At 53.6% G+C, this 20116-nt stretch overlaps 1 protein-coding gene and 2 non-coding genes across 3 annotated transcripts; all 3 read right to left on the bottom strand.

Moving 5' to 3' along the window:
* Positions 1–258: 258 nt before the first annotated feature.
* Positions 259–15049, bottom strand: KANSL2 (KAT8 regulatory NSL complex subunit 2). The gene is made up of 11 exons (XM_074979587.1): positions 15035–15049; positions 13700–13786; positions 12888–13146; positions 11697–11875; positions 10493–10607; positions 9737–9904; positions 8448–8610; positions 7535–7631; positions 4725–4978; positions 2141–2380; positions 259–1138 (listed from the first exon to the last, which is right to left on the bottom strand). Exons 3-11 carry the CDS (start codon positions 13136–13138, stop codon positions 1004–1006), a joined length of 1602 nt encoding a protein of 533 aa, XP_074835688.1. The 5' UTR covers positions 13139–13146; positions 13700–13786; positions 15035–15049; the 3' UTR covers positions 259–1003.
* Positions 1340–1475, bottom strand: LOC142003485 (small nucleolar RNA SNORA2/SNORA34 family). Its single transcript, XR_012642838.1, has one exon. It is a non-coding gene; the product is annotated as a small nucleolar RNA SNORA2/SNORA34 family (small nucleolar RNA).
* LOC142003484 (small nucleolar RNA SNORA2/SNORA34 family) lies at positions 7273–7408 on the bottom strand. The gene has a single exon (XR_012642837.1). It is a non-coding gene; the product is annotated as a small nucleolar RNA SNORA2/SNORA34 family (small nucleolar RNA).
* Positions 15050–20116: the final 5067 nt, after the last annotated feature.

The following is a 20116-nucleotide window of genomic DNA, read 5'->3' as shown; positions in this document are numbered from 1 at the left end:
GCAGCTCCCAGAACAGCAGTCCTATCTCAGGTTTGCAGGAGCTTCTGCTCCGAGTTCTCACGCTCTGATTTACATACGGTCTCCAAGAGCAGGAGTTTTTGCTGCTTCTTCAATGCTCACAGGATCAGCTCCTTCACCACCTGAATGTAAGCGAGGCCCCTTATTCCAGGCAGTAGTATGAACCCTTTTACCTCTTCTCGCGGTGGAGGATCTCCATGCGCTTTGTGGCAGCAGAGGCAGGAGGAGACACACAGACCGTTATTTTCATCTGATTTCTTTATTGCCTGGTTGTGTTGCTGCTTTGTTTTAGGCATGGCTGGGAATTTTCCCCCATTGGAAACTACGTACAGTACACTTCAACGCTGCGGTCTGACACACGATTAGCCCCCCGCAGGGCTGGGACATCAGCTAAAGCTCGGATCACGCATGGACTTGCAGGCTTACCGTGCCAGAGGCACGACAGCCACTGCACACCAGAATTGGATATAGTTCGGACACATTCTTGCCTTACTACAAGGTGCTACAGAGTGAACAAGCCACCCTCTGCCTAGCTCTGCATCCCTGACAAGCAATCCACGCAGACTGTTCAGTCCCTACCTGTCTGGCACTTCTCCCCCTCTGCATGCAGGCATCACAACTTCCCTAACTGCGCACGCATCCTAGGAGCTGCTGCGCCCTGTCCATGCCTCTTCGCCCTGCCTGGGAACAGCCGGCATAGCCAGCTGTGCCGCTGGCAGGCTTTACCAAAAGGGACCAGAACTGAATAAGAGGGGGAGGGTCTGGCAGGAAAGCAACCAACCGGAACCTGTCACACAGGGTTCTGGGCAGACATTTCGCCGTTCTCGGGTTCCACTGGCCTGGCCACAATTCTCGGGTGGAAAAGGGTGTCAAAGCTGCAAGTGCTGTTACCAGCCCACCAACCACATGTATGTCACGCACAGGGCAACGAGAGGGCGGTTAAGAAAAAGGGCTCGGAAGTGTCCGGTTCCAATCCAAGATCTTATCAGCTGATGGAGCCTGGTTCTGGATTCCCATTGGCTGCTGCCAGCGTTCCATGTGACCGGGTGGAGGCTTTAGCTCCTGCCAGCTTCCTGTCTCCCCCTGGGCCAGGCCCACCCCCTCCAGGCTGCAGGTGACTCTGTTAAAGACAGAAAATCCAGTCACAATCCCAGGGCCTGGCTGACAGCCCCACACAGGGGCGTGAGCACCATTCAGCACAGGGGCATGATGTGCTGCCCCCAGAAGAGCTGCAGGCTGGAGGAGGAGATGTCGTCCCCAACACTTCCAGTCCGGCAGCACCCCCACCTCCGCTGCACACCTGGGGAGGCCTCCCCTTGCAGACTGTTACTTCCAAAGGAATCGGCCGTTCCTTCAAGAGCCTCTGGAACAGCCAGCAGACCAGGGGAAGGCATTCCTCTAGGCTCCTGCTTGAGACCAATGGCTACAGCAAGCCAGCAGCCTTGATTCAGGGCCTGACACCTGTGCACCTCAGGACTGCCAGGCGAATCCGCTCCCCAGGCTGGGAAGAGCTGGAGCAGCTTGCTCAGCTCCTGGGAGAAGGGGAAGGTTGCCACTTTTCGGAGTCCCCTTTTGGCTGTGGAAGCAGAAGCCTCAGCAATCTCCTGGATAAGCTGTGTCTGAGCCAGATGCTTTTGGGAGCACGGGGTGGGGAGGGGGTGTGGAGCAGGGAAAAAACAAGCCAGCGATGGAGTAAACGTTCCTCTGGAATCACTACATGGGAGACAGGAGTTACCGCAGCAGCTCATTGCACAGCCTTGGCTCCCAGCTTCACTACAGACCACACCCCAGGGCCTCAGACATGTATCCTGTCTGCTTCCCCCTCGCCCCACCCAAACCAGGGCGCGCAAAGGACAGGCTCCTTCCTGACCTCGCAAGCAACTAGCAAGTGCCCAGAAACATGCACTCACCCCTGGCAGGGCGTAACATGGCTGGGCTGAGTGAGGCCCAGGCTCTCCTTGGCAGAGCAGCCACATGGAGCTTTAGTGCTGACCCAGCAGCTTGTTAAAGGGGAGCAACGCGCTGGTGCCTCATTAACGCATCACAGAGCACTGGAGGTGACTCTGCTTTACTGCTGCTGCTGCACAGCTGGAAGCCCCAGGCGCACTCCCCAGCGTGGTACCTGGGAAGAAGGTGCTCCACGGGACTCCACAGCCGGCACGGCGGCTTGGCCAGAAGAGCTCCCTCTCTCCAGCTGGGCCACCTGGGTCGGGCCACCTGGCTGAGCAGGGTCTTGGTGGTCCAGTGCGTTGACAGTGGCCGCAGCAGCACCTCTGACAGAGCGATCTTGCGCGGCCCCGGAGCAGTCGAAGAGCAGAGGGGAAGGGGGGCAGTGCGTGCCATCTCCCACCACATCCAAGTCCTGCAAGAGAAACACCCACTGGCAGGGCTCGAGGGGCTGCGTGGGAAACAGAGGCGAGATGTGGAACCCCTCTCCATGTTACCCATTTACATCAAAGACTGTGGGTCTGACATGGGAAGCGCCAGGCACCCAGAACTCCACTGCAGGGGTTCAGTGAGTCGCCAAGTCCTTGGTGCATCCAAAGGGGGCAGCCATGCTAGCAGAGTCCCAGCAATCCCTGCTACCAGCTGGAGCAGATCCTAAGCCCACTAGGCTGCTAGAGAAACAGCCTCACCCAGAGGGCAAGGGAGGCAGGGATGACCCTATCCCAGCCCCTCTGCATCTTCCACCTGGGCTGGGCCTTCACTTGTTTGAAAACCGAGAGAGTAGAGCGCTGGGTGCAGCACGCTAAGCCATCGCCCGCCAGCAGCACTTCAATCTGGGACAGAAATGCTAACTTCCACTGACAACAAGTCTGAGGACCCTGAGATCAGTAGCCCTTCGTGACCGACCACTGTCTAGTCTGGGCGAGGGGCTCACTTCCATCTCTCAGGAGACTCCTGGGCCCTACCCAGGTTATCACACTCCAGTAGAGCTCCCGCTGGGTGCCCAGACAGACAACTGCAAAAACCTATCCACACCCCACTGTTTTATTCCTCCACGCCGCCTTGCACTGCTGCTCTGCCTGCTGCATGTGCTGGTGCCAATGCTGCCACACTGAGGCCAGGACTGGGCAGAGGCCACTGTTACGGGAGGTTTTTGTACTGTAAGATAAAATGTGGAACGGGGCTCTGGTGTCTGACAAAGCTGAGTCCTCTCCGGCAAGGGCATGGAAAGATTCCCTGGGGGCCCTTAACGGCAGAATGAATTCCAGTCGGAGAGGCCTGGTCTCAGATCACTTGCATGCTTCTGGCACAGCAGACCCCTGCTTATCTCACACAGGCTAGTATGGGTGCTCCAAACCCACCCAGTCTGCCGTCATGCCCAGCTCTCAGCACAGCAAGAAGCAGAGAGGCAGCCACTGAATTCCTGTCTGAGCAGCCATCAGTGCCCTGCACAGGCCAAGAGAGCAGTCACCTCTCTGGCACGTTTCTGACCCGAGAGAAGCCCTCCCGAAAAGACTGTCTGTGCACATGCAGCATCCCCATGCCCACTTGCGACCGCTCCAGCCCAGGGCAAAGCAAGCACAGGCCCTGACCCAATGCCCACCCAAGTCACTGAAAAGCTGCACTGACCCTAATGGGTGCCAGCTCCGGTCTCTGTGGCAGAGCATCTGCACAGCTGCCTAGACTCCTAATGAGCACTCAGGGGCTTTCGTGTCACTGGACGGGAGGCACGTGGTGTCCTGTATTAAATACAGAGGCTTCTACGGTTCCTGGGGTTAAGGTGGCTCTCTCACCATTTCTGCCCAGCTAATTTTTAAGTGGTCCCGACAGTTTGCCTGGGGATCATGTGGACAGGGAGTTGGGTGATATCTGATGTAGACAGCACAACATGTCTCATTCAGAGTATTTTTGTTTAAATACATTTCATTCGGATTTTTCAAGATGGAGGCTTAACCCACATGCGGCACATCTCTGTAACCCCTGGATTAAGGCCCTCGCGCTCCTTCTGGCATGGATGCAAAAAGCTGCTTTTAAAAAAAGTCCCTAAGTATGGCTTTAGACTCCCAGCTCCAAAGGGGCAGTAGGTTAACCCCCTACACGCCACCCCAAGCCCTCTGAATTCTCTCACCTCACAGGAGGCGGCTCTCTCTTCCGTGGTTCGAACGCACCCAAGGCACTGGCAGAGGTACTGACGAAAGGCCAGTGGCAGGCAGACCAAGCTTTTCGACACTACCAGGACCGTCCCAGTACTGGGGGCTCTGTCTTAGAGAGGCGCCAATTGTACCCTCAGGTCCCGTTTTCTCACGCCTGCTGTCTCGTCACCCTAGGCAAGTGGCAGGAAACGCCTCGGCTCACCCCCAGTGCCCACTCGTAACTGCTCCAGTGAGCGGGCAGCTCTGTAATCCGAGTCCAGAGCTTGCAGGAATTCTTCCCCCAACCCCAAATTAGAAGCCCTGTTTACACTGTGTGGCGAGCAGAGACCCCAGAGCTCTTTCCTTGAGGACAGGGGATCTCTGCCTTAGCTACTTAGACGGCCCATGGCACAGAGCACTATACGTGCTCCCCTGCTTCTCGGAAACACCTGGTACTATGCTTTGCAAAGGCATCGGTTTCTGTAGCTTTGCAGCACCTGACCCCTCACCAGATGTTGCCATGGCCTGAGCACACAGTGGTGACAGCAGCGCCCCTCTGCCCACTGGCAGCGCTGGAAGACATGTCTGCACGCCCACAAGGCTGCCTGGGTAGCTGCTCCCACTTACATCGCTGAACTCCAGGGGTAAGCTCTCTGTGGGCTGCAGCTCGGCAGTGCTCAAGTACAGATCCGTGGGGGCAGCGCCCAGCTCCTCGGGAACAGCCAGCACCTGCTCGGGCACATACATCTGAGGTGGCAGCTGGAGATGGAGCGGACAGCAGGGACTCTCAGAGAGGCTTACAGGAACCGGCTTGTTGCAGGGCGCATCCTTCAACCCTGGGCACAGCTTAAACAACGTCTGATTGGCGTCCTGACAAATATCTGGAAAGATGCAGTCAAGGGGAACAGACAGAGCCTGGTGGAGAAACCAGCTACCAAAAGGCGTCTCTGTCCTGGGACAGAAAGCAGAGGCCAAAGCACAGACTCAAGACCAGGTACTAGCCCTTACCTGTTCTGTGACCGTGTCCATGTGTGCACACCCAACTACAAAACAGGGATACTACCGATAACCGTCGGGGAGGGAAAGGGGGTTGGGAGGCTTAGCTGCATGCTGGTAAAGCTCTCCCACCCAGACCCACGATGTGCGCTGTTGCAAGCGCAATCGCAGCTCCAGCGTAAGCGCCTGCACAGACCCTAACAGTAGAGAGCTCCGTGTTCACTCCAACGCGCACACAGCTTTCTCCAAACCGGGCACTCTCATTCCGGCTGCTCATCCCCACGTACCTCCAAGCACCCCGAGGAAAATCGCTTCCTGCCAAGAGCATAAATTGGATGTCCTGCCTTTAATCGTACACACACCAATGGCAGCCCACTTCTAAGGCTTTCCAGCAGCCGAGGACTGCCACTCTCCCGCTACCGGAACTAGACCTCGAATAAGAACAATCCCCCACTGAAGGCCACTTAAAGCACACAGAATCGCACCCTGGGGAGCAGCTTGTGGCTATTCCTGTCACCGTACTCATGGGAGTTCTTTGTAAGTGAAAAACTGGAGCAACATTTTCCCCCCATTTGTCCAGTTTAAAATGACAGCACTCCACCTCAGACGACTAGTGACTTGGGTGCTTCACTGGCTTGTCAGAGATGGGGTGCTCAGCACTCTTGGAGAAACTGGGCTTGTTTAAGGTGTCTCAGATCAAGCCCACCCATAAAGTCAAGGCACAGAACAATAACTAGTTTCTAGACCTTTGTGCAGTTACGTGCACTGCATCTCTTTTAATGAAAGGCAACAATAGAGAAAAATATTAAAAGCCGAGTGATAGTAAAGCACAAACTGGCAGGGAATGCCAATGCAGGCAAAGGACCTGAAACAGCTTTTCACTCCCTTTTTAAAGTGGACCATTTCCTCTTAAATCCACCAGGGATGCACACATAGGAATCCCCTGGTACCCCCAGCAAGATTCTGGGTCAGACAAAGCGGCTAGCAATTCGAACTAAAAGACTCAGCACTGAGCTGACACCAGAAGAGTCTAGGTTTAATCAGAGGCTCCAGGGCAGACTCGAGTCAGAAAAGAGGCTTTGTACAAACAGCAGGATGGGGCTCCAGATTTTAACCTCTCCCAGTAACTCCAGATCAAGTGTTTAGTTTACAGGTCAGAACACAACTTATCAAACTCACCAATCCCACTTGGAACAGGAGAGTCCAGCTCAATTCTGTCTGCTTCATGACTCATTACCAACAATCTAGGTTCCTGAAACCCAAGCAGAGCTGAGGAGTCTACCAACACTGCATGAAGCAGAACAGATTACAGATGGTTCTCCTCTGCCTAGCAGCTCAGTAGGTCTGGCCAAACTAGAATCTTGTTTGTGTCAGTAAACAGAAATGAATCAGACATGAGGAGACCTGTCTTGTACAGGCCTTTCAATGCCTGGCCTGCTCATGTCCCCTACGTTACGCCATTTAAGGGGTGTTTTAACGTAAGGGTGTTTTATTTTACAGTGCACCGTGACTGTGCAGAAACAATGGCCACTTCCTGTCCGACAAACGTGTTCCCTGTGTATATTTGGGCACAGATCTGCTGACTTGAGTAACAAAAGGTTCACAATTTCCTCTGATGCCAGCTTCACTCAGCCACCATGATTCTGGGAGAGGATGCTGTAGTTTACTCTGCCTCATGTCATCTGCAACTGCTAAACCTGAGCTCTGCATGCAGCCCCAAATTCCACTTGCAGTTAGTGCAATGCTGGATGGGTATATCGGGGGGAGAGAACAGGGCCTGTTACAATGGAGATCTGGGCACTGGAGAGAACCCAGTGAGAATCTACAGGGACAGGCCACCATTTTATACGCAAGCCAAGCACACATGCTCAGAAGTCACCGACAAACATGCCATGGAGACATCATGAGACTCGCTGGTCAGTGGAAAAAGTACACCTGAATAAACAGCACCCTGCAAGGAATTCAAATAAAACAAACAGGGCAGCTCGAGGCACACTAAGATTCATTCTTAGCTCACAAAAGCCTCCGCCCGATACGTCCTTGTTCTAGATGTTTACCAGCATCCACAGCCAGGATTCTTCAAGGATTACATTATACGAGTTCAAGACCAATTTACTTCCATCTTAGTGTAACGCAGCTGGAAATCAGCCTGTGGCTGTCTGGTGACCCTCCACAGTTTGCTTGTTGCTTCCAACTGAATTGGCTGTTCCCTTTGGAGGCCCTGGAACAGCCAACAGACCACAGGAAGGCATTCCTTTAGGCTCCTGCTTGAAACCAATGGCTACACCAAGCCAATGGCCTTCATTCAGGGCCAAAAGAAAGGAAGATCAGAACAGCAGTCACCCCAGTGTACCTCCTGCTCCTGGAGCAGTCTCTCTCTGTCTCTCTCTCTCTCACACACACACACACACCCCCATACAGCTGGGAGGAGATAAGGATACGAGTCAGGCAGTGTCTGGTCATTGGGAGAGACTGACTGGCACATCGAACATCATCGACAAAGGCCAAGCACCGCTGGCTGGAGCGAGTCGTGTGTGCCTGCAATGCAGCCCCAGAGGACAGATCAGAACCCCAGAGACCTGCCCCACACAGCTTCAGAGCCAGGTTCAAGGGTAGCGGCACCTCAGGGATGTGAGCCTTGCTGCCGGGAAGAGTTCAGACTCCGAAGCAGCTCACGTTCCCAGTGCTCTGAGGAAGGAAGTTTGGTACCGCACAGATTCTCAGCCAGAGGGTTAAGAACCAGCCTGCCCTTCTGAGACTGCGGCGGAGGAGGGAGGTGTCGTTATGGAAAGGCTGAGCCACCACCCAAGGACGTTTAAAATCAGTCCCAGCCTCTAATTCCAGTCTAACATTTATGTCGTTGACAGGAACAACCACATCAATCCATTCAATTTTGGCTTCTCGGGCACAACACTAGTGGCTACGTGTGGGTTCCCAAGGCTCCCGAGGAACGTTTAACTCTCCCTCTCCTACAAAAGAGAACTTCTCTTGAAGGACAAGAGACACAAACCTACTCCTATTACCCTCTCTCCCTGCGCCCCTTTCTTTAAAGGGAAAAATTCTCCAGATCTACATTTTGGGGTCACATTATAACCACTTCTGTCCCATTAATAAAAGCAGCTGCACCAAACTCCACACTCACTGAGCAAGCATCTGCCAGGAGTGAGCACCAATGGCTGATGTACATGTCCACAAAGCCAGAGCTTTACAATGGGAAATCTGGCAGGGCTGGAACCACCTGGAGCTTGCTGGAACGATCCCCATGAGCAAGGGCGGGAGAGGAGACCTGGGAGCTGAGTGAGTCTGGAACTCAAACAGGCCAGAGATGCGACCTCCCTGCCCAGCACAAAGTACCTGCTGGGCCGCACCCTCAGTGGCCAACATCCGACGCTCCTTCAGCTGGCGGTGCAGCAGGGCCTCCACGCCGTAGCGCTGCCGATAGCGCCGGAGACACTTCAGTTGCTTCAGGTTCTCACGTTCCTTGGCCAGAAGCCCCTCTGGGCCTGTCAGAAGGCTGCTCCCTGGGGGAGACAGACAGAAGGTAATCGGCATTACATGACACTGCCCAGACTGTGGCAGCGTCCTTGTCAGAGTCAACAAAACGCCTCCATGTGAAGAGGACTCCTTTGTTCACTACTAAAGGAGACTGTGTGTCTGTTTCCTATGCAGGGGGCCAGACAACTCAGCCAGCTGTGGGGAGCCTCCAGCTGCTGACTCCTTGCTTAGAGCAGTACTGAATACCTCCACATTCAGGTACCAATGAGCTCTGTGGTTAGGTAGGAACTACACCTTTAGCAAGCGTCTGAATAGCACAGTGCAGCTTCCAATAGCTTACCACAACAACTCCAAGGGTAGAGAAAGAATCCTTAGGTAAATAGTCAAACTGCTGATGGGTCTATACCTGCCTTCGGACTACAGCTTATGAACGCCTGCAATCAGAACTGCAATTTGATTTGGCTTATTGATAATTCCAAAGGGGACTTCCTGGGTTATTTTAAAAGTTTATTAAAATGCAGATGCTGTGATGCAATTGTTCTTAACTTTGCATTTACCTGACTGTTTGCCATGGACTCGTTCACCCAGTCACCGCTTTATAAAATAGTGCTGCTCATGGCAGTCTACTGTGCTTGTCAGAAAATGGGTCCTGTGATGTGTCTGCAGGGGAAGTCCTCAGACCCCACACAGGACAGATCTACAAGAGGAACTTCTGTAGTACAGCAGTGTAATGGGTGTACTTCAGCTCTGCAAACTGACATACTTCCCACAGTGCCTTACACCCAGTAAAGTCGTCAGGGGCTACTCTGCTCGTTTTGCTGGAATACCAGCACTGATGGGAGCGCTTCAATCACATGACAAATTGATGCTCAGTGGGTTGATCCCTAGCGTAGCGTAAACATATCTTAAGTCTGGGACATGATTTCTAGCAACATTTCTATACGAGCAAAATCCTCGATGAAGATACAGTTACACCAGCACCAAAACCTTTGGCTGGCATAGCTTATTTGCCTATCAAGCCGGTATAATATATGCTACATGTACATGAAGAGGCTTTGCCAGGCAACCAAAGGGAAGCATGCGGCTTATACACACACTATGCCCTGCAGTCCGAGAAGTAACAGTGCTTCGGCTTTCTGGGCCAACACTCGCCTATGGCTTCGTGCTCCCCCTTCCGGCTGTGCAAGTACTGACGCTTCTTCTCTTTCAGGAGGTGCTGGAGTCGTTTGAACTGGTCTATGTACAAGGACTGCAAACGGATCAGCTTTTCCCGCATGATCAATGCCACCTCCTCCGCTGTATACACGCCAGCGTGTCTGTAACAAACAGGTCATGAGTGAGTGGCAGTGAGACATGAGCTTCATGGACACTAGCCAACAGTCCTGATGTAGCACCTGAGAAAAGGCAGCCTAGAGCAGCACACCTGCAAGGGTGAAGCTACCTACCAATCAGTGAGCTCCACAGATTCTAAGGGCAGGGAGTGGTTAAATTCTAGAGAGACAGGAGACCGATCTAGTCATGCTGGAGCAATACAGGATTTTCTTCCGTACCCTCCATAATATGGAGCATTGCATTGGTGTCAGACTTCAAAGGCTAGACCAGCCCACCACTGGCCCACCTAGCCCAGCACCCAACTCACTGGTGAGGGCTAAAAACCAGACACTTCACAAAAAAGGCAACAGCTTCTTCTCAAGCACACCTCACCAGGGGAACGTCCTCCTGCCCCTCTCTGGAGATCAGCACATGGTGTAACTCATGAGAAACACCTTTTGTCATTTTCAGCTGGAGTATTACTGAAGAGGCCATTTCCCTTCCTAGATCTGTGTCTTAAGGACGCTCTAAATGCTTTATTACCCTGTAGCAGCAAGTTGCCCCTCCTGTCCCACTGATGGGAATTCACTTACTTCAGAGGGTCCTCCTGATCACTGTCAATGCTTTCAGCTTCACTATCGGGGTCCCCTCGCCATGTCTGATCTACTGTCACAGGTTCTGGTTCCCCATCACTCCAGCTGTCCTCATCTGAAAGGAAAGAAGCCCATTATAGGGGCAGGCCTTTCAACCCCATGTCCAGAAAGCAGTTACTCAGGCACAGCACAGCCAAGAACCTGGCAGGACTGCGGCAGCAGGAGGGAAGACAATCAAACTCTTCAAGAGACAAACAGGTCATGTCAAAGACAACCCAATTTCCAAACAGAAAACAGCATGGGTAGTGCCAGAGTTTGAATGGAAAAGTCTCCAGTTAAACATGGGTGGTCAGCTGAAAACTGCCAGCCCACTCCCTGCTGAACTGACCCTGCAGAACAGAAGCTGTACCTCCTGGCGCTAACTGTGTCCTTCTGCTAGGGCAGTATTCTCAGGCACGGGTACGCAGAGGTTTTCCCAGAGATGCATCAATTCATCTCGACGGTTGCCTGGTTTTACAACAGGCTACATACAACACGCTAGCAAAGTCAGTACAACAAGAAAATGTTTATACTGCTCTAGATAGTATACTTTGAAACAGAAATACAATCTTAATAGTCCAATTAATTTTCTATAAACTACATACATAGTAAATATTAGCTAGTGAGCAATTTTTCAGTAATAGCCTTTTGTGACATTTCTTTATTTTTATGTCTAAATTTGGAAGCAAGTTGTTTTTAAATGAGAAGAAAACTGGGGGTACGCAAGACAAATCAGATTCCTGCAAAGGATCCGGTATGCTGGGCAGGCTGAGCGCCACTGTACAGGGCACAGAACCAGCAAGCCAAAATAGTAAAACGATTCTTCTAGTAAGACACAGAGTAGCACTTCAACAGATGTTTATTAACTCAATAACTTCTCTTGCACACACTGCTCTATGTTTTACAGGAGGGGAACACTTAAGTCCAAACAGGTGAAGTGCCTTAACTAGGTAGATCACACCAGGAGATCCTGATGCCAGGCCCAGTGATCAGACCACTAAGCTAAACCTTTCTCCTGCTTTTTTACTACAAATCCCTTGGAAGTGTTAATTTCCAGGATTTAAGTGGGTGACTTTGTTATTGGTTCCGCTTATATTTTAGGTCCACAAAAGGCAGCTTCCCCAAATTTCCTCTCTCTTTTCTCATTCATTCAAAAATCTCTTACCTAGGATTCGACTAGCTTCACTGCGGCTGCTCTCTGCAGTCTGGGAGCCCAGCTCCGTCTTCGCATAAGAGCTCAGCTGGCAAAGAAGAGTCTCACCCATAGGTCCAGGATTGGATTTCTTTATCTGGGCTTGATGAGCCAGCATGTTCCTGCGGGCATGTTCAGTGCAGAATGACACCCTGAGGGAACAAAACAAAAAATGCAGGATGGCTTGCAGAATCCCTAGCTTCCAACCAGCAAGGCAAGCACAGCAATGAAGCAAAAAGCTCTGAGTGGCCCTTGGCTTAGAAAAAGAGTCTCCATGTCTCTCCTCTGACACAAGGATACATTTAAGCAACTGGGACAGTCACTTATACAGTTCCTAGTATACTACAGGACCCTAAATGCTTTACAAACCATATGTGCGACCAAAGAAAGACAGTCACCTCTGTCAGGAAGGTGGCAGCTACATGGCCTAGCAGTGAGGTGAGGGGAGGAAGTGATTCTTGGGCAAAGGATATGGACCTAGGCCTCACTCTTACAAAAATGGGACATAGAATTTTTACTGACCTACATGCAAAGGCCTGAACATCTGTATCTCATGAAGACCCCACTCAGAGCTCCTGGGATTCAGATATTTGTTAGCTCAGAGAGTGTTGCTATGTCAAAACTAATGCTATGACAACTGAAGATAAAGTTTTACTGTGACACCACCACCAGGAAATAAACACTAGACAGTTCTCCGGCTTCTTTCACCCAAGGATCTCCAGTCACTTTCAATGCATTAATGGACGTCTAACTCGTCTGTCAGCGGATTACGAGTCTCACTTTGAAGACAGCTAAAGGGCGACTCAGAGCAGAGAAGTGACTGCTAAAGGTCCCATAATGAGAACGCACTGACGAGGACTAAAACTTGGAACTCCTGGCCCATAAGTTCTGTGTGCCTTCGCCACAGGACAAACCCTTCCCATGGCAACAAAAAGACTTGTGGCACCTTACAGACTAACAGATATTTTGGAGCATAAGCTTTCGTGGGCAAAGACCCGTGGGTCTTTGCCCACGAAAGCTTATGCTCCAAAATATTTTAGTCTATAAAGTGCCACAAGACTTTTTGTTGTTCTCATAACTACAGACTAACACAGCTACCTCGCTGATACTTGTTCCCACGACAAAATACTCTTGCCAGGGGGCTTTAGTTTTACTAGCACGTACCCATCCTTCTTCTCAGGTTTGGGAGCCGCATTTGGGCACCGCTTCCCATTCTTAGCGGAGACGTAACTGCACTGTTTGAAGGGAGCGTTCCTGTCTTCGAGGATGTGCTTGATGCAGAACTCCTGCCCTTCCAGCCGAGGCTGGGAACACTGGCGGTGAGCGAAGGCGCACGGCGCGGGCTCCTGGGGTCTTGGCACAGGGGTGAGACGCCCCCGACTCGAGGGCAGGACGTGGATCCGGATCCTGTTCATGCCAGCGCCTGCAACAGACGCGCCGCGGTAACTGAGCGGGACTGGGGCAAACCCCGTGGTGCGGCACAGCCGGATGCACCCCACCACCGCCCAGCTCCCGCAGGGGGCGCCCCCCCCCACGCGCGGGGCCCGCCGCCCAGCTCCCGCAGGGGGCGCCCCCTCCCCACGCGCGGGGCCCGCCGACCAGCTCCCGCAGGGGGCGCCCCCTCCCCACGCGCGGGGCCCGCCGACCAGCTCCCGCAGGGGGCGCCCCCTCCCCACGCGCGAGGCCCGCCGCCCAGCTCCCGCAGGGGGCGCCCCGGCAGGAAGGTGGCAGCCCGGGGGGACCCCCCCACCTCAGCGCCACCGGCGCTGCGGGGCTCGGGCTCCCCGGGGGCAGGGACGCTCCAGGCCCGGCAGGAGTTGGGGGGAGGGGCAGAGCGGGCTCCGCCTCAGAGCCCCCGGGGGCACCGCCATCCCGCCCCCCCGGCCGCGTGCCCCTCGGCGCCGCCATTTTGCTGCGACGCGGGGGGGGGGGGGGAGGCGCTGCCGCCCCACAAGCAAACGCCGCCGCCATCTTACCTCGCCCGCGCGCGGATCGGCCGGCGCCCGCCCTCGCCGCGCCATTGGTCCAGCTCGCCACCAATCCGAGAACGGGAAGGAGGCGACCTGCTCACGGCCATTGGAAAAGAGAACCATCAGTCAGTGTGTCCAGGGCCAGCCCCCTGGAGGCACGGTCACGTGGGGAGGGTACGGTTGTGGGGGAGGGTCCGGCTATGGGAGAACAGGAGGTGGGGGGGAGGGGAGGAGGGTACGGCTATGGGGGAGGGGAGGAGGGTATGGCTATGGGGGGAGGTGGCGGATGTGGTAGAGGGTATGGCTATGGGAGAACAGGAGGTGGGGGGGAGGGGAGGAGGGTACGGCTATGGGGGGAGGTGGGAGAGGGTACGGCTATGGGGGAGGGGAGGAGGGTACGGCTATGGGGGAGGGGAGGAGGGTACGGCTATGGGAGAGGGGAGGAGGGTATGGCTATGGGAGGAGGTGGGAGAGGGTACGGCTATGGGAGAGGGGAGGAGGGTACGGCTATGGGAGGAGGTGGCGGATGTGGTAGAGGGTGTGGCTATGGGAGAACAGGAGGTGGGGGGGAGGGGAGGAGGGTACGGCTATGGGGGGAGGTGGGAGAGGGTACGGCTATGGGGGAGGGGAGGAGGGTACGGCTATGGGAGAGGGGAGGAGGGTACGGCTATGGGAGGAGGTGGGAGAGGGTACGGCTATGGGAGAGGGGAGGAGGGTATGGCTATGGGAGGAGGTGGGAGAGGGTACGGCTATGGGAGAGGGGAGGAGGGTACGGCTATGGGAGGAGGTGGGAGAGGGTACGGCTATGGGAGGTGGGAGAGGGTATGGCTATGGGAGGAGGTGGGAGAGGGTACGGCTATGGGGGAGGGGAGGAGGGTACGGCTATGGGGGGAGGTGGCGGATGTGGTAGAGGGTATGGCTATGGGAGAACAGGAGGTGGGGGGAGGGGAGGAGGGTACGGCTATGGGAGAGGGGAGGAGGGTATGGCTATGGGGGGAGGTGGCGGATGTGGTAGAGGGTGTGGCTATGGGAGAACAGGAGGTGGGGGGGAGGGGAGGAGGGTACGGCTATGGGAGGAGGTGGGAGAGGGTACGGCTATGGGGGAGGGGAGGAGGGTACGGCTATGGGGGAGGGGAGGAGGGTACGGCTATGGGGGGAGGTGGCGGATGTGGTAGAGGGTATGGCTATGGGAGAACAGGAGGTGGGGGGAGGGGAGGAGGGTACGTCTATGGGAGGAGTGGGGGAGGGTACGGCTACGGGGTGGAGATGGAGCGGGTACAGCTATGGGGGGAGGAGCTGGCGGTGTATTTTGAAGCAGAGGAATCATGTGTTGCTGCCCACCTCGCAAAGCGCCACTAGCTGGATTGGTGCTGAAGCTGCCCAGCCCGCAGGCATGGGCCATGTGGCCCCTTCCCCACGCACACAGTAATGCCTGCAGACGGAGAGAAGCTGAGGCTGGACGTGGCCAAGCGAGGTCCAGTTCCTGACTCGAGAGGATGTGTTAGGTCTGTGGGCCTCCCTTCCCTTGCTGTCCACGCTGTCAGCCAGCTCTGCCCAGCGCCCCCCGGGCCGAAGGACAAGCCTCAGGAAATGCATCATTAGAGGCCCCTGACAATCCGTGGAACTCCTCGCCTGAGGATGTTGGGAAGGCCAAGGCTGTAACAGGATTGAAAAAAAAAGAATTAGATAAACTCAGGGAGGACTGGTCCATGGGGGATATTGGCCTAGAAGGGCAGGACTGGTGTCCCCAGCCTCTCTTTGCCGGACGCGGGGAATGGGCCACAGGGGAGGGATCACTTGATTCTCTGCTGTTTTTTCCCCTGGGGGCACCTGGCATTGGCCAGTGTCAGACGACGAGATACTGAGCTGGATGTACGATTGGTATGAGCCAGCATGGTCATTCTCTAGAGCAAGTTTAGCTGCTTCTAGTTGCTCTGATAGCTGCCCCTTCGCCATCTTGCCACGATCTTGCGCTATGGCTTTCCCCTCCCTTCTGTGCTTTTGGTTTGCTCCTGACCTGCAAGAACTCTTTGCGATGGGGTTCAGAGGTCCCCAAGCTCTGCACCCCGTACGCAGGCAGGAGTGACTCTCACTCAGCAGGAGAACAGCGGGTTTATTAGCCGACAGAACACAGTGTCACACAGAAGAGTCAGTACAGCTGGCAGAGACAGTCCAATCCATGTCAGGGAGAGAAGCCCAAGGGGCCCCCGGAGCTGGAGCCGGAGCCGGGCCCCCTCCTTTGTCTTTCTCAGCCCAGACTCCCTGCTTTCCAACGCCCAGTTCCAATTCAAACCCCACAGGCTCCACCTCCTCCTTTGTCTGTAGCCCAGAGGTGTCACCTTGTCATCTGTTACCCCCAGCAGGAGCTCCACACCCTCTGTGACCTGCACACGTACACACACCTATCCTTCAACTCCATCACACCCTTCCAGACTAAATGGTTACGGTCTGGCTGCACAGCCCCTTCTTTACTCAGGACACTGGGGCTGATCCCCAGCCCCTCCTTGCTAGGCACAGAGCGGTTCTGCGCCTGCCTGCCACCAGGCCCTGGCAGAAGGCTAGCACGTGATCCTGTGCAGCATGGCCTCAGAGGGCAGGCATGAGTGCAGAAACAAGTGATAGCCCTCCCTTCCTCTGTTGCTCCTGGCTCAGCAGTGCCCTCTATGGACAGGGCCCCACTTGGCCTTTGTCCCTCTACCTTCCACGCCTCAACACCCAGCCTCTGCTTGGCTCCGACGAAACTGGACCACCAACCCCCCAGGGCCAGTAATATGGGCCCAGCTAGCTCGCCTCAGACCTGCAGGGCAGGGGGAACCGAGACAGGTTAGCTTTGGGGAGGAAGACCAGGCTAGCCTTTCGCACAGGTACAAAGATGCTAAAGGCAGTGACTTCACCACCTCAGCCAAACTAAACACGTTTCAGAACAACTCTGGCTGCGGAACCATGCCTCGCTGGACAAAATAGCCATCTTGAACCATTATCAGAGTCACTGGGAGGCAAGCAAATTCCAGCTGTTTAATGCATGAGCAAGGGGTGACTATTATTCACTGTGAACCTTGTAACTCTGGAGTTCCATTCCCTGGCCCGATGTTCATCCTTCATTGCAACGCAAGCTGAAGAGTGAATTATGCACAAGAAGCTACGAACACAGTACTGCCATTGTGTACCATCACAGGCTTGGAGATGCCTCCCTGCTTTTTGTATATGCACACAGAACAGTTGAGATCAGAGAGGGGTTTCCCTCTTGTAGATTACTCACTACCTTTTTTTCCAGGCATCTTAACAAGAGGCCAATACTCCAATATCCATTCAATATGAGAATCTGAGGAACAGCCACACAGCCTAGGGCAGACTCCACACTAGAAAGCCTATGCTGTAACCTCTAGGCCAGCCTACATTCCCCCCTTCATGCTTATTGTAATTACAGGTTAAAAAACCCACACACACACAGTTGAATTTTGACTCCTTTGCCTTTAACTTTTATTGATGTGGATAAATACAGAGAGAATGCACCTGACAGCACGATCCCAAATACCTGTAGCCAAATTAGTTACCCTGCTTCATGGTGGGCAGGAAGTTATCACATTTTGTGGTGGGGCAGGGGTCGGTGGCGTGCAGAGGATGCAGTGGGTACCAGGAGACAGGCAACAGTAGGAGTGGAAAGGAAGGGGAAAAACCCAAACTGGTCAGGTTGAAACCACAAGGCAGACCCTGAGTGTGAGATCAGAAAACACATTGGCTTTGCTCTTTGGCTTGATGTGGGCTTGAAAAAAAAAAAAGAAGTAGCATTTGACTCCCATGTGAGTTTCAGAGAAGAGCAGAAAGAAACAAGCTTAGCAATCGTGCAGTTGTACCTCCCACCTACCCCAAGAACCTCACCAGGTACAGTCTGCCAGGAGGCAGAGATCTCAGGAAGCACCAATAGCTTTGCATGCTGTCAAGCATTCCAGAGTGGCGGACTCTGAAGGCTCAGGCCAGTTGTGTCTGTCCCAGACAGCCATGTCTTGAAAGAAGGGAGTTTACCATGGAAGTGTAGCAAACACGGATCTTTTTAAAAACAGTGTCCCAAGTCTATAAATAGTTCACCAGTTCAGAATAGTATTAAATTACCCTCCCTCCCTCCCCTGCAGACATCCTCCCCACCCATCACTTCCCCAAAGGAATGGAAAATTTGAGACCACACAGGTGCTTGGAGGGGAAGCAGCATGGAGTCCTATCGGGGCAGGGCTGTTATCTTCACACTTGGTTTGCCTCAGTGTCCCTGTGCCAAAGAGGGAGCTGATTCACCCCTGTGGTATGGAAAATTCAAGCAGAGCTCCCTTCTCTCATTGCGGAGGCTTCACGCACCCTCTCCAGCCCCACCTCCTCAAGAAATAGGGGGACCAATGTAATTTGGAAGACTGGAACATGCATGGACAGGCTCTGCCAGTTTCAGCAGTGTTACAGTGCACACTGCGTGAAAGTGACAGAGTAGCCTCCTCTGCCAGACGCAGCATTCAGTAGGTGAGGCAGCCAGGTAACTTTCACAGAGAGGGACAATGCAGAAGAGCAACGAGAAAGTGTTTCAAGATAGAGCAGCCACCGCCTGACATCCAGGGAATATTAACTCCAGCTCCCAGTGCATGACACACCTTTGCCTTTTTCCCCACCACCAGGAGGAAAGTTTAGTATAAGTTCATGTGGTGACACAGCTTAAGTTAGGGCCTCCTGCTCCACTTATGCCTACTCTTGCCATCACAGCCCAGGTGCGCCACAGCACACAGGACATCAGACTCTCTGCTCTCTTACAGGATCACTAAGAAACCTGGATAAAGCCTAAGGACAATTTCAGCTGATACAGCAAACACTGAGATCAGGAGCTGAAGAGCACCTGAAACACTAGTGACTTCTCTCTTCCGTGCCGTGTGCTCTTTTTCCACAGGGAATGCGAGGTGCACTGCGGACAAGGATGCCAGAAGACGTTTGCTCACGATTCAAACCAAACTCTCACCACAACTTAAAAAGGGAACCCCCCCTTCGCAAGCCAATTAGCTTTTTGTACCAGTCTCACCTTTTATTTTTTTTCCCTTCTTACTCAAAGGTAAGGAAACCTAGAAAACATTTTTTCCACCTAGAGTTTGTGTCCCACTTTCAAGCCCAGGCCCCATCCTTTAAAAGGACTCACCATACAGAACAAATACCCGCAAGGCCTGGGCCCCTCGCATACCATGAGCTATGCAGGAGTTGCAAGGCTGCACACGTTGTGAAGGAGATAAAATTTAAGAAGAGTTGGGTTCTCCCCTTCCTTTATGGCTGCTCAAAGTTTTACATAATCGGCCAAAGCCGGATTTGCGCTTTAAGGGCCAAAGTGCTGAGCACTTCTGAAAGACTGGCCTTTTCCGTTAGGCGTCTAGATGGGAACGCAGGCCCTGCAGCTCGCACGTGGGATGCCTCTATTCATGGCTGAGGGCAAAAAGAGCAGCGCACCAATCCCAGGGGGAACAGACAGCGGGAAGTGCTAGAAACTAGTCACTGATTCCCTCCCCACCCCCAAAAATGACAAGACACCCTCCCACCAAGAAACCCCAGTATGATGAACCCTATGAAGTATCTGCTCCATCCAACTCCTGCTGAGGAGGCTACTGTGAAATGGCGAACAGCTCAAAATCACTAATAGCAAAAGGGCAGAGCTACAAAGTGCCTGTGTCCGATTTAAAAAAAGAAGCCGCAGTAACGGCTTGGTTAAAGAGCTAGTGTGCCACAAAACCTGCAGGTTAAGCAGAGGCCAAATCCCTGCTGGGATTCTCAGTGCTACAGCTGTAAAGAGGGAATAAAAGTTTTGCATCCAAAACCAGATGAGGGTGGTACCGGCTGAAAGCCCAGTACTGAGATAGACTCCCTGGCCTGGGACAGTGCACTTCGAGGTGAGAACAGAACTCAGTGCAGAAGAGAGGGTTTCCAAGATGCCTGTGGAGACAGTTAACTGGAAGTTTGGGAAATTATAACCTGAGTCACAACAGACTGAGTCACAACAGACTCCAGATTCTCTGAGATTAACCAACAAAACCAGAAAGCTTGCCCCAAGAGAGCTCGGGCTCCACTGCTTCCACAGCAACTATGCGTCCAAGTTCGAGAGAGAACAACCTTTGAGCCACTTCTAGGAGTGCCCTCAGAAACTCAACTCCTCTCTGCATGGCAAACTGGAGACAGGTGGGCTGCTCTAAACCCCCTCCCTCAGCTGATCTCTAGTTTGGTGCTTTTGCTTTACAGACACCTTCTGCACTGGGTCAGACACTCCTCTGGGTAAAACTTCAGCAGTTTTCCCTCCATCCCAATTTACACCAGAATAAGAACAAATTCCAGCCCAAGTTTGCAGAGGACTTGTGCATTTCGAGAGGGTGCCATTAAGCTTGCAGACTAACCTGTCTCCAGCAGCTGCCTTAG

Source organism: Carettochelys insculpta, chromosome 29 (assembly GCF_033958435.1).
Source record: "Carettochelys insculpta isolate YL-2023 chromosome 29, ASM3395843v1, whole genome shotgun sequence".
NCBI lineage: Eukaryota > Metazoa > Chordata > Testudines > Carettochelyidae > Carettochelys > Carettochelys insculpta.
The sequence above is the reverse complement of the archived record's forward strand: the minus strand, read 5'-3'. Positions and strand labels throughout refer to the sequence as shown.